The 14,175-nt window shown below is 42.3% G+C and overlaps 1 protein-coding gene across 6 annotated transcripts in view; it reads left to right on the top strand.

Moving 5' to 3' along the window:
* Positions 1-14,175, top strand: part of ACAP3 (ArfGAP with coiled-coil, ankyrin repeat and PH domains 3) — a 129,982-nt gene that overhangs the window by 75,181 nt on the left and 40,626 nt on the right. For 4 of the 6 annotated variants that reach the window (XM_069948760.1, XM_069948763.1, XM_069948764.1 and 1 more), the window contains exons 8-10: positions 5,040-5,135; positions 8,473-8,547; positions 11,256-11,267. In XM_069948760.1, the coding sequence (XP_069804861.1) occupies positions 5,040-5,135; positions 8,473-8,547; positions 11,256-11,267 (183 nt within the window). The remainder of the gene's footprint in view (positions 1-5,039; positions 5,136-8,472; positions 8,548-11,255; positions 11,268-14,175) is intronic. The other 2 variants (XM_069948761.1, XM_069948766.1) reach the window with 1 other exon arrangement.

The following is a 14,175-nucleotide window of genomic DNA, read 5'->3' on the forward strand; positions in this document are numbered from 1 at the left end:
GGGGGAGAGAAACATGGGGATTGGGGAGAAGCAGGGGGGAGAGAAACATGGGGATGGGGGAGAAGCAGGGGGGAGAGAAACATGAGGATGGGGAGAAGCAGGGGGGAACGAAACATGAGGATGGGGGAGAAGCAGGGGGGAGAGAAACATGGGGATGGGGGAGAAGCAGGGGGGAGAGAAACATGGGGATGAGGGAGAAGCAGGGGGGAGAGAAACATGGGGATGAGGGAGAAGCAGGGGGGAGAGAAACATGGGGATGGGGGAGAAGCAGGGGGCAGAGAAACATGGGGATGGGGAGAAACAGGGGAGAGAAGCATGGGGGAGAGAAACATGCGGATGGGGAGAAACGGGAAAGAAGCAGGGCGGAGAAAAACATGGGGATGGGGGAGAGAAACAGGGATATCCCTTTTGTGTTTATCGAAACAGGCCCAGGTTTCACACTGAGTGAGTATAAATACATTTAGAATCTATATTATTAACTATATGTATAATATGTACTGTTTTAGTGTCATTTTGTGCCATTTTGGTTGGTGGTGTGCCCCGGGATTTTTTAAGTATAAAAAGTATGCCGTTTTCAATAAACTTTGTAAAAAAAAGTTTATTTGCATTCATTTTAATGGTCCAAAGAATGTCAAGCAAAATGGTCGGCCCTCGCACATGTTCACTTCATCAAATTTGGCACTCTTCGAAAAAAGTTTGGACATTCCTGACTTAGGTTAAGCATGTGTGCTGCTCCAGAGACTCTGCTCCCAATGAATGGAGTGGTGAGACCCCTGTAATGTCAAGATCAGGGAGCCAGGGCTTGCTTTTAATGGTGCGATGAATCTTGCAACCCCAAATTGTCTATGGAGCTGCCAGAGAACGCTAAGTACATTACTCCATTGAGTGGAGCGCCGTGTGTTCGCAATTCGCCACTCTTTTCAAAACAAGACTTGGCTCCCTGTTCTTGAGATTGTGGTGGGGCCCTAGCAGCCAGACCCTCTGCGTTCTGACACTTCTTTTGAATAGAGCAGCGAGTCATGCACGTGCACCACTGAATCACTGATTTCCGTCAGCTCCGTAGATAATTGAGTGGTAGCGAGTATGCGTAATTCATTGCTCCGCTTAAAATACTGAAGGGTCAGACACTTATCCTCTATCCTGAGCATAGGAAACAAGTAATTTACTTTAGAATACCCCTTTAAAGGGGTACTCCAGCAAAAAATTGTTTTCTTTCAAATCAACTAGTTTCAGAAAGTTATCCAGATTTATAATGTACTTCTATTTAAAAATCTCCTATCTTCCAGTACTTATGAGCTGCTGTATGTCCTGGTGTTTTCTTTCCATACTGACACAGCGCTCTCTGCTGCCACCTCTGTCTGAGACAGGAACTGTCCAGAGCAGGAGAGGTTTTCTATGGGAATTTGCTACTGCTCTGGACAGTTCCTGACATGGACAGAGGTGGCAGCAGAGAGCACTGTGTCAGACTGGAAAGAATACACCACTTCCTGCAGGACATACAGCAGCTAATAACTATAGGAAGAATTGAGATTTTTAAATACAAGTAAATTACAGATCTATGTAACTGTTGATTTGGAAGAAAAATATTTTTGCCGGAGTACCCCTTTAAGGATTTGTCTTAGCCCTTCGCAGTTCTCCAGCTTTGAGTGCACTCTCACATCTGATGTCTCATCTCTTCCTGACAAATGTGTTCACGTATAAGTTGCGTTTTCATTCCTACCTCTATAAATAGTCCTTTGTATAGGAACCTATTCCCAGTCTCCTCCAGGTTTTCCGCATGTGTGCAGGAGAGACGCTCTGTAGCTCCCGCAGGCCATTTCTTTTTTTATACCCGCTGTGTGTATTTATAGCGTACTATACCGGGTCCTTGTGCAGTCTTGTCAGCCTTGTCGTCCTATTTTTTCCTCTAGGTAAAATGTCATCTATAATTCAGCCTTTTCCATGATTCATCTGATTAGAATGAGACCCGGCTCTTGATGTATTCATCTACTATTGATGTGTTAAACCAGGGATGTGGAACCTTCGGCCTTCCAGCTGTTGCAAAACTACAACTCCCATCATGCCTGGCCTGGACAGCCTTCGGCTGTCCAGGCCAGGCATAATGGGAGTTGTAGTTTTGCAACAGCTGGAGGGCCGAAGGTTCCCCATCAATGGATACTTCCATGATGCATGAAGCCGGGAAGTCATGAAATTAAGAAATTACACAAAGTACACGTGAGAAGACCCGTCCACGTGACACAACAGCAGCCTGAATCAATATCCAGTATGGCTGTAAACCTGTAATTGGACCATATGTGACCATTCAGTGTATTGTCAGTCTAAATGGACCTTTTAATCACATTGCTGGGACTTGTTAAAGGAAACCTGTCACCAAGACTGATTGGGGCATCTGTGCAGGGGCCTAGTAGAGCCAGACTAGTTATACAAGAGTTGTGCCAGTAAGTGGACCCCAGTGTGCCAATTAGGACGGCCTGAAAAAAATAGACTCTGTTCTAGATATGGGTAAAAGAGCAATGGCTGCAGGGGTCTATGTCATGTGGCCTATGTCAGCTCACTAAGTGGCAGCGGGGTTCACAGAGGGAGGGGATGCCACCTTATTAAAGGGGTAGTTCACCAAAAGAGAAAAATCTTTTAAATCAACTGGTTCCAGAAAGTGGCAGAGATTTGTAATTTACTTCTATTAAAAAATCTTAAGGCTTCCAGTACTTATCAGCTTTTGTATGTCCTACAGGAAGTAGTGTATTCTTTCTGTCTGGAGAACAGGAGAGTCTTTCAATGAGGATTTGCTACTGCTCTGGACAGTTCCTGACATGGACAGAAGTGGCAGCAGAGAGCACTGTGTCAGACTGGAGAGAATACACCACTTCCTGCAGGACATACAGCAGCTGAGAAGTACTGGAAGACTTGAGATTTTTTTTTTTTTATAAATAGAAGTAAGTTACAAATCACTGGCACTTTCTGGGACCAGTTGATTTGAAAGAACTTTTTTTTAGGGTGAACTAGTCCTTTAACATAAGGATTGCACCATTTTCTTGCAGATCTTGCTCAATTGTACCCTCTAGTTCAGGATTATTATGCACTCTATGGGTAGCTTCACACACACCGTATCGCAGTGAATTTTCTGCTGCGGATAGACAGCAGATACGCAGCAGATTTGATGTAAATAACTGAACACAGCATCAAATCTGCACCATCAAATCTGCTGCTGATCTGCTGCGCATGAGTGTGTTCACACCCTATAGCTATAATGCTAGATATAGACGTAGCAATTATATGCAGCCCCCAATAGGGGGAGTTATTGCATACAGCATAGGGTCCTATTACATGGCCCGATCTACAAGAGGAAGCAAGCAATGACCTGTCAGGGCTCACTTCCTCCTTGCCCCCTGCTCGCTGTTTGTGCTATTACACGCACAGACATCAAGCGGGGAGCTGCAGGGGAGGCTGCCTGGACGATCTTTAGATCCATTGAGGCAAGTGGCGGTCTGCTGCCTCCACTTCATAAGACCCTTATGTTGAGTTTAACACTATATGCATTGAGCTCCCCCTAGTGGTGGCTGTAGGCTGCCAGGATTTATGTCATTTAAAGGGGATTTTAGTTTTTTTTTTATTTTTATGATTAGTGCCAGATACTGACACATGATCTTTTTTGTAATCGGTTTCTTTTTATTTTCTTCTTCTTTTTTTTTTTTGTATTGTTATATTGTTTGTATATTACAGGAGCTTCTCCTCTGCTCTGTTGACAACATTTAGAGAGTGGCTTTTATAGCGGCTACATAGATATAGGAAATAATTGGCGGGGGGGGGGGGGGGGGGATTCCTAGGCATGCTTTGTGACCTGTGCATTGAGCAGGATGGGAAAGGAGAGGCGCTGTGGCCATCAACTATTGTGAATGCCTTGATCCCGTCCTAGCTATACACTGGTGTCACCTTTCTCCTTAATCTGGTCTATGATGATATAGAGGAGACGGCTGAAAATGTTTCTTTACAGAACTCTGAAAGTGTCAACCTATTATTAGTCCTAAACGCCAAAATAAAATCAATAAAATTAAAACTTTATTTAAACATTTGGTCATTTTCTGATGACGCAATCCCTTTAAAGGTGCTTTCAGTTTACACATTCATATAAGAGATCTGGTGGGGGACCCCTGTCTTCTGTTCAATATCCTTCTCTCTTGGAGAGGGATTATAAAGAGTGTCCCTCCCTCTGGAGGATTTATGATTTCCTGCATTACACAGAAAACCTAATATGAACAGGCACCATGCAATGCATCATTTTCCTTGTAGTGGCTCTGTACAGAAATTTAAAGGGGTTATCCAGCAAAAATCTTTTTCTTTTAAATCAACTGGTGTCAGAAAGTTATATAGATTTTTTTTACATTTATTTCTTTAAAAATGTTAAGTCTTCTAGTACTTATCAGCTGATGTATGTCCTGGAAAAAAGATTGTTTTCTTTTCAGTCTGACACAGTGCTCTCTGCTGCCACCTCTGTCCATGTCAGGAACTGTCCAGAGCAGGAGAGGTTTTCTATGGGTGTTTGCTACTGCTCTGGACAGTTCCTGTCATGGACAGAGGAGACAGCAGAGAGCACTGTGTCAGACTGAAAAGAAAACAACAATTCATGCAGGACATACAGCAGCTGATAAGTACTGGAAGACTTGAGATTTTTAAATAGAAGTAAATTACAAATCTATATAACTTTCTGATAACCCCTTTATGACCTACTACCAGGTTTTCCACAGATAAAAGAACATCGCTGGTGATTTCTTGTAGGATGAAACTTTATTATTTGCTTATAGTTTCTGGGATTATTTAGAGGCATGACCCCTTTAACTCTATGGCCCTGTGTGGGGCAGCAGAGGATCTTGGGCCCTTTGTATGTTAAGCACAGCTCCATACCGTGTATGCAGGAAAGATGAAAACTGACATTTCTTTGGAGTAAACTGTAATAACTGTATAGTATTTGGATGGTTTTCATTAAATACATGCTTTTATCTGCACTGAACATTTGACCTCTGTTTTTTTTTTCCCTTCCACAGATGTTGTCATTCATGCATGCCCAATACACATTCTTCCAGCAAGGATATAGTTTACTAAATGAGCTGAATCCGTACATGAAGAAGCTGGCTTCAGAGGTGCGTGGACTCCACCGGGGATCATATCTCAGCATCATCTTCTAGGTTCTTGCATGTAATGGGCCTTATCCTGTTACACATTTTCCAGCGCGTTGGAAAGCGTCTGTTGCGCAAGAACCTTAGGAGAGTATACAGGATGGTGTTCGGAGAAGCCGCCCGTGGTCTGATACTGTGGCCGAACATAGTGACTGTCGCAATGATTAAAGTGTCACTGTCGTTTAAATCTTTTTTGCAGAAATCAATAGTACAGGTGATTTTAAGAACCTTTGTAATTGGGTTTATTAGCCGAAAAATGCATTTTTATCATGAAAAAACAGTTTGAAGCTCTCCCCCCTGTCTTCATGGTTCTCTTATGGAGAGGGGAGGGGTGGAGGGAGATGAGGCACCAAAACTGGACAACAAAGAGTTAATTTACAGCTACATCATCTCCTCTGAAGTCAGCACTGACCTCTGAATACCAGCTTTCACACAGATCCCACTGTGTAATCCTTTGTTCTCTGCTCTCTGCTGGCGACTAATCTCCCTCCTCCTCTCTCCATAGGTTACACAGGGCCCGACTGATGTAAAAGAGTCTAGATTTCCTGATAATGAGCAGTGAATGAGAGAGAGGAGGGGGGAGGGCACCTGAGGAAAGTCTTTTTGTATGCTGATAATGGCATATTTGCCTATTGCAAAGTTTTTTTTTAAATCGCCTCTTGATTTCTGCAAAAAAAAAAAACAGTGACACTTTAAGCTGTGTACATCCATGGTGATTAAAAGAGCTAGATACATGAGGTTCTTGGAGATGGGATCCTCTGTTTTAGTCTAGTCTAGATCACAGGTGTCAAACTCTTGGCTCCTCCACCTGTTGCAAAACTACAATTTCCATCATGCCTGGACAGCCGAAGCTAAAGCTTTGGCTGTCCAGGCATGATGGGAATTGTAGTTTTGCAACAGCTGGAGGGCCAAAAGTTGGACACCCCTGGTCTAGATGACAGTCAAAAACATTGGAAATCGTCTCCATTTTTATGCATCAGGTTCCACTTGATCCTGTCATAGAGGTCATGACTGTAAAGGACCAGATACGTGATGGTATACGTCATCAATCCATCAAAAAGGTTTGCTGACGTATACTGTGATGTGTTTGCGGCAAAACCATAGACTCTAATGGACCAAGTGTACTATGATAGTGACTATATTCGGTCTGTATCCTATATGTATACTGTTTTGGTTCAGGAGTCAAACGTGTGGTCTGCCGCACTTTTGAGCCCCACGTAGAAACTGTATATGCTTGGGAAATGGACCGAATGTAGTTACTATTAGACTGAGTTCAGTCTAATATACAGTATACTGCGAACACGTCACAGTATATGTTACTGACATATACAGAATGGGGTCTGAATGGAGCCTGAACCATGTTAGTAGATTGAACAGGGCTTGGCTTATAAAGGAATGGTCGGGTCACCACAAGATTTTCTAGTTCTGTGACCTGGCTCGTCCCTGTTATCTATAAAAGGTACCGGTTAGACTGCTAGGGGTCTATGTACTCTAAGGGCCCTATTCCACAGGACGATTATTGTTCAGATAATCGTTAAATCGTTCAGAACTAATCGATAATCGCTCGGTTGAATAGCAGTTAACGATTAAACGACGAACGAGAAATCGTTGATCGCTTGATAAGACCTGGACCTATTTTCATTGTTGCTCGTTCGCAAATCGTTCGCATGGAATAAGACGTTGTTTGGTCATTCGCAGTAGCGACAAACGCAATAGCGACGACAAGACAACCGCAAGAAGGATCATAAGTAACGATCATTGTTCGTGTAATTGGATGAACGATTTCAGGTTGTTGGCAATAGCGGTCGTTTGAGATCATTTATTGTTAACAATTATCCGAAGATAATCGTCGCATGGAATAGGGCCCCTATTGAATGGAGCGATTTTTAACGATAAATTACTAACGATCGTTAACCTAAAATCGTTCACTTATATTACACAGAACAATGGTCGTTAGTTACGTTTGTTGCTACAATCGTTATTGTGATCGTTACTATGATCGTTTACTCCTTCTGATCCCAGCAAAACACTGGACAATGCGCAATCACACTCAACGATTAGTGAACAAATGCGAACGAATTTGGAATTACAGCGAATGATTAGTAAACAATTAACGATAATTTTTAGGTTCAGATTTTTCTCATGATAATTGTCTCGTGTAATAGGGCTCTAACACGTCTCACAGGTTGTACATGTCTGTGAGATGTGAGTACAAAGGAACAGCTGACAATGGAGTAGATATAGTTCCATGGGGTTGTAAAGCAGTACATCACTAGCGACCATTCAGGTGTACAAGCACCATGACGTATGATATAAAATGAGGTATGAAAACCGCTAAATTTACCCTTTACACCTGTGTAGAGATGTCAGAATGCACAAAGGGGGTGACAGTGTCATTTTAAGTCTTCTGCCTAGGTCTGGATTGCTACCTGGTATATGTTGAAGGACTCCCAATGTATTTCTCTGAAGAAAAAAAGCATAGCCCACTACAAAGGATTAGAGTGGGATATGTTGTGCCAAGGAGAAAGCCCTGAGCAAGCTCCAGTCATGTAGTTGTCCATATATGAACAGTAAACATATGGTTATACCATCAGGACTCCCCTAGTAAGCTGGGTAGTTTAGCTCTGTAGTCAGTTATTCTCCTCCTGTCTCCCTGCAGGGTGGTGGTACTGCTGACAGCCATCAGACACACACTTTCAATCCAAAAGTCAGGTGGTTGTCTGTAGAACCACCGCTCTGGAGGAAACCCAGGAAAAGGAGATACAGGAGCTTCCTGCTTCTCTGGATCTGAATGCTCCATAAATAGATGATGATGTCACTAATGTGTCCTATGTGACGCATACCATGACTTTCATTCCCCATAGGCTAATATAGTATCTGTTTTTGCGGAATATGTCAAGATACTTTTTTACCCCCCAGGCACCCACTGATCTGATTGTAATGATTGTAAATTTTGCCTGGATACCCAATAATATTCTAGCTGCCTAAAGCCACCACTAGGGGGAGCTGATTGCATGCATCTTAGACATTGAACTGAAAAATAAAACTCTATGCAGTAAGCTCCGGTACTTTGCTGGTGTTTTACAGCTCTTTTAGTAAACTGGTATGCATGTATGTCAGGGTTTTCTCAAAATACTCACTAAATATAGGACTGAAATGCAGAGTGATTTGCCCAATACTAAGAATACACAAATATACAGTGTTTTAGAATAAAGCTATGATCCATATTGTACAAAATATTACTCAAAAAGTATTTTCTAATCTATTTATTAGTAGTTAACACCATTGTTTTTCTCTATAGTTGGACCAATTAGTCATTGACTCGGCTGTGGAGAAGAGAGAGATGGAGCACAAGCACGCCACCATCCAGCAAAGGGTAAGTGCTCCGAGCTCCTGGCCGTACAATCTATCATCCCCTTCTACTATTGATTTACTGATGAGCTAGATTAGCCTGGAGTGAGCCAATATTCATTAGGAGAGAGCCGATCAATATCGCTCAATAAGTCATTACACCTTAGAGGTCCAGGAAAATTCCAGTTGTTTGGCTAGCAATAAAACCTGATAGGCTCAGAGGTAATAAATACTCTGGGTTATCAGACAGTCAAATTTATTGTAAGAGTAAAAACCTTTCGAAAGACACATAGCGGCCTCAGAGACAATGGATAAAGTGCTCTGGTTATTCCGGGGAGAGGCTGGTTCCTGTTTTTGAGATCAGTGGGGGTCCCAATGGTCAGACACCCCCCCCACCAATCTGCTTACCATTCCCTCTCCACAGGGTAGGGGGACTACAGGCCCTATTCCACAGAACGATTATCGGGCATATTCGTCCGATCGTCCTGTGGATTAGAAGGCAACGGTCAGCAGACATCGTTCATGTCGGCTGATCATTGCGTCTTTCGTTTTTCAAACATGTTGAAAAACAAACAACCAGGATAGCAGCGATCTGCTGCAGTCGCTCCGTGGAATAGGGGCGGCGGCAGCAGACTGCCACTATCCTCTATGGGCTGCCCAGACGATCTAGCAATGACCTGGGCAGCCCCCCACCACAGCTCCCTGCAGCCCCTCCCACACTCACCCGCTCGCTGCAGCCGCGCGGAATAGCGGTGGCAGCGAGCGAGAAACGAGAAGCAAATGAGCGCTAATAGCTCACTGTCGCCCGTGGAATAGGGCCTTACCTCTTATAACTCTCATACACCTGAAAGCATTAATGGGGTTATCCAGAAGCAGAATAAACACAAAAAAGAATTACAAAAACAGCACCACCCCTGTCCTCAGGTTGTGTGTGGTATTACAATACGAGTGTCCAGTCAGAATTTAAGATCAGCCTGGCTCCAGCCGCTGAGACCTCACTAAAACAAAGTTAGAGTAATGCCCAGCTGAGCGCTCTATAGAAAGTTTATAAGCTGACAGAGACATTGCTCAGGTGAGCACTTCTCCTCTTTCCTTTAATCAGTAAGGATTTTTAAAGGGGTACTCCGGCAAAAGATTTTTTTTCTTTCAAACCAATTGGTTTGAAAGTTATATAGATTTGTAATTTACTTCTATTAAAAAATCTCAAGTCTTCCAGTACTTATCATCTGTTGTATGTCCTGCAGGAAGTGGTGTATTCTTTTCAGTGTGACACAGTGCTCTCTGTTGCCACCTCTGTCCATGTCAGGAAGTGTCCAGAGCAACATCAAATCCCATAAAAAACCTCTTTTGCTCTTGACAGTTCCTGACATGAACAGAGATGTCAGCAGAGAACACTGTGTCAGACTGGAAAGAATACACCATTTCCTGTAGGACATACAGCAGCTGATAAGTACTGGAAGACTTGAGATTTTTAAATAGAAGTAAATTACAAATCTGTATAACTTTCTCCCACCAGATGGTTTCAAAGATTTTTTTATTTTTTTTTGCCAAAGTATCCCTTTAAGTTTCAATATAGCTATACTTAAAGGGGGTTTGTTCCAAAATCAGCGCCACACCTGTCCTAAGGTTGTGTTTAGTATTAAAACAAGACTTCAATGGAACGGAACTGCAATACCACACACAAACAGGTGACAAGAATGGCGCTGTTTTTTTTTTTTTTTTTTAATATCCTGGATAACCCTGTTAAAGCCAATATCTAGTGTGCACAGTGCAAACTATTATCACCCATTACTATCACTAAGTCTGGTTTCACTCTATTACCTAAATCTCCTCATCTCTATTCTCTCTCCACCATCCATTGTCTTCTTATCTAATGTGTATTTCTGATAACACTGGAGCCCAGAACACAATTCTCTTGCACTGGTATATCCTGATGCCATTAGTCTGTGTGAATGTGCGCTGACATCTGGGTGGACAATAGATCTGACAGCTTTAGTAAATCAGTTCAGCCCTTTATTTCCATGAGATCAGATTGTAATTTGTTGAACTTTTTTCTCTAGACTGGGAGACCCTTTTTCAGGCCGCGTTCACACACTCCCGCTCACACACTGGATCTGATATATGGTATTCATCATACTAGGAGAATAGATCTGTGTATATCTACAGCATAATATCTGCGACGTATATGCTATATGGGAACATACTATTAGGTTCGATTTGCAGAGCAGATAATTAAAACAATCCTTATTTATTACTTCTAACCACCCCATCGGTAACAATATACTTTAGAATTGGCCTAAAGACATATGTTTAGGATTTTATGTATATGAACCTAAATATAGAGTTAGTTTCTCAGCTCAGTGTTATTCCTTGAGGAGAGCACCATAGGGTTTATGGAGACTTATAGGCCATTTATGCTCCACTGAGAATTCTGGGAAGAAAATTATGCAAATTATGTCTCTGGCTCCACCTTCTGCTCTGCATATCCTTCCTCTTCTTTTATGTGTTCAGCAAACTGGGATTGTAAAGAGGAGCCCTGATACCCCTCAGCACCTGTGACATTGACAGCATAAACTCTGCAGTTCTCTCTCTTTCCATGCAAGGGATGATGGGTGTTTTTATTGAAATGTCTACTCACCAAATGTTGATGACTGATATTGATTGTTTGCTCATGAAGTTTTTCTCTCTCCTCTTTTTTTCCCATTCTGTTACTGATGCATCGCTGACCTGCAGACCCTTCTTCAGGTAAGTTGCCCTGCAATAATATATAACTCCATGTAGGTCATAATTCCGTTTTCTGTGGGGTAAATACACCATAAGGGTGCGTTCACACCTACAGGATCCGCGGCAGATTTCATTTAAATAACTGAACACAACATTAAATCTGCACCAACAAATCTGCTGCGGATCTGCTGCAGATCCTGTAGGTGTGAACGCACCCTAAATTATTATTTTGTTTCCTGGTGGTATATGGGAGTATAGGCGGTATATGGAGTGGGGGTTTGAGTCTCAGGTATCAAACGGTGTCTGAAAATGTGGCATTGTTGCCCATAACAGATTTAGGCCATGTTCAGATGCTGTAAAATAAAAGACGCCATTTGCATTTAAAATAACGTCCGTTTTTGTTCTGCCATTTTTATTGAAGTCTAAGTCTTGTAGTAGAACAATGTTCTGACAGTCGTCATTGCAATGGCAGCTACCAAAACATACTAAACCATGGCCGTTGTTTGATACTCAAAACAGCGGCCGTTATTTTGAGTATCAAACTACGGCTGTTGAAAATCGATGTGTAAAAGTTGAGTACCTGTCGCCAAAAATAACTCTTGACATGTCATAAGTTATTGATCACACAGGGTCTCAGCAGAGACCCGCTGTGATCAGAAGATATAGCTGGAGAGAGCATGGCAGCCGTGCCATCCACTTCCCAGCCATATCTACGTAATAGATAATTACCACAGTGTAATGGTGTGTTTACACAGACAGATTTATCTGACAAATTATTGAAGCCAAAGTCAGGAAGGGATTTGAAAAGAGGTCCTTTATGACCTGATCTCTGTTTATAGTCTGTTCCTGGCTTTGGCTTCAATAATCTTTTAGATATCTGTCAGATAAATCTGTTTGTTTAAACACACCATAAGTCTACGACGGTGAAGCGCTCTCTCCCCGGATACATCTACTGATCACAGGGAGTCTCAATGCTGAGACCCACTGTGCTCAGGAGATATAGCCAGAGAGAGTGCAGCAGCCATGCCATCCACTCTCCAGCCAAATCTCCGTAATGGCTAATTCCCACAATGTAAGTCTACGAGGCTGCAGCGCTCTCTCTCCCTGACTACATCTCCTGATCACAGCGGGTCTCACTGCTGATGACATGTCAAAAGTTATTTTTGATGACAAGTACTCATCAAGGATTCAGACAGATGACATAGTTGGCTTTTCATTTGAATGCCTGCCATGTAATACTAGATTTCACCTGTAGTGGCCACTGCAGGCAATGTGTGCTCCATAGTTACAATCAGCAGATTGCTGAGCAAGCTATAATATAAAAAGTGGTTGTGAGACTACATTGTGGTAATACCCAGGGAGCAGAATTATCCAAAAATTGTAACACTAATTTAAAAGTGAGGATGCAGTATGGAAGTACCAGACTCCTCAGTGTTACACAATATATCACAAACGGTTATAAAACTATAATGAGTGTTACTTGTGAATTCCTGAAAAATCCTTGTCTGTCCTGGAGTCCGGCTACGCTCATCTGTTCGCTATTCGTGTAGACAGGTCTTGGAAAAACATAGTAAATGAATAAACTTCTGGCTCTGGATCTGCCGCCAGTCTCATTTCCACAGACCATAATGACATTTTGGCTGATTGAATGGAAAAATCGAGAGAAGGCCGAGACTGGTCGTATTTGCGGCGTTATGTAACCTCATTATTATTACCATTAACACATCTAATTGTTGATGAAGTTTAGCTGGTATGTGTCCAGTGTACGCTGCAAACACAATGGCTGTGTGTACAGGGAGGCTGCCAGCAACTACTTACAACTACAAAGAACAGACATGTTAAAGGGGAAGCCACCCCGATATGGGTCAGCTATATTCAAATTCCTTTAGGGTACGTTCACACTTACTGGATCCGCAGCTTATTTTCTGCAGCGGATCTGCAGCAGATTTCATTTAAATAACTGAACACAGCATCAAATCTGCACCATCAAATCTGCTGCGGATCGGCTGCAGATCTGCCGCGGATCCTGTAGGTGTGAACCCCCCCTTTAGGGTGCGTTCACACATACAGGATCTGCAGCAGATCCGCAGCAGATTTAATGGTCCAGATTTTATTTGCTTTGAATCTTCAGCTTCAAATCTGTACCATAAAATCTGCTGCAGATCCTTTACGTGTGAACGCACCCTTATGGAGGATTGTTATAGGTCAATGTATGCAGGAACATGAAAACTTAAAAAATTGTTGTTTTTTTTGTTTTGTTTTTTTTTAATGCATTTCTTTATCTTTTTAATGGGTTATCCAGGATTAAACCAACAAAAAAAAACCCATATCTGACTTCTTCCAAAAACGGCACCACTCTTGTCCAGTTTGTGTTTGGTATTGCAGTTCAGTTTCATTATAGTGAATGGAGCAGAGTTGTAATACCACCTACAGCCTGAGGACAGGTGTGGCGCTGTTTTCTTTCTTTTCTCTCCTTTTTTTTTAACAAAATCAATCAATCTCTTTTTCTTTTTTTCCTAAAATCATGCAGTTTTCATTCTGGTCACTAATCCTAATACTAAGCTGACACTTCCTTTTGAGTGGAGAAGACTCTTAGCAGTCATGTTATCATCCCAGATGAGATTACAATGAAAGGTGATTCAGGTGTATGGATAAGATAGGATCATGCCGTATACAATAGGTGATGGTCACAGCACTCCTCCTCCATTACACATTTCTCATCTAAATCAATAGGGGGAGATTATCAAACATGGTGTAAAGTAAAACTGGATCAGTTGCCCCTAGCAACCAATCAGATTCCACCTTTCATTCCTCACAGACTCTTTGGAAAATGAAAGGTGGAATCTGATTGGTTGCTAGGGGCAACTGAGCCAGTTTTACTTTACACCATGTTTCATAAACAGCACCTCTCCTGTCCTCTGTTTGGGTG

This window comes from Dendropsophus ebraccatus, chromosome 12 (genome assembly GCF_027789765.1).
Source record: "Dendropsophus ebraccatus isolate aDenEbr1 chromosome 12, aDenEbr1.pat, whole genome shotgun sequence".
In the NCBI taxonomy this organism is placed as follows: domain Eukaryota; kingdom Metazoa; phylum Chordata; class Amphibia; order Anura; family Hylidae; genus Dendropsophus; species Dendropsophus ebraccatus.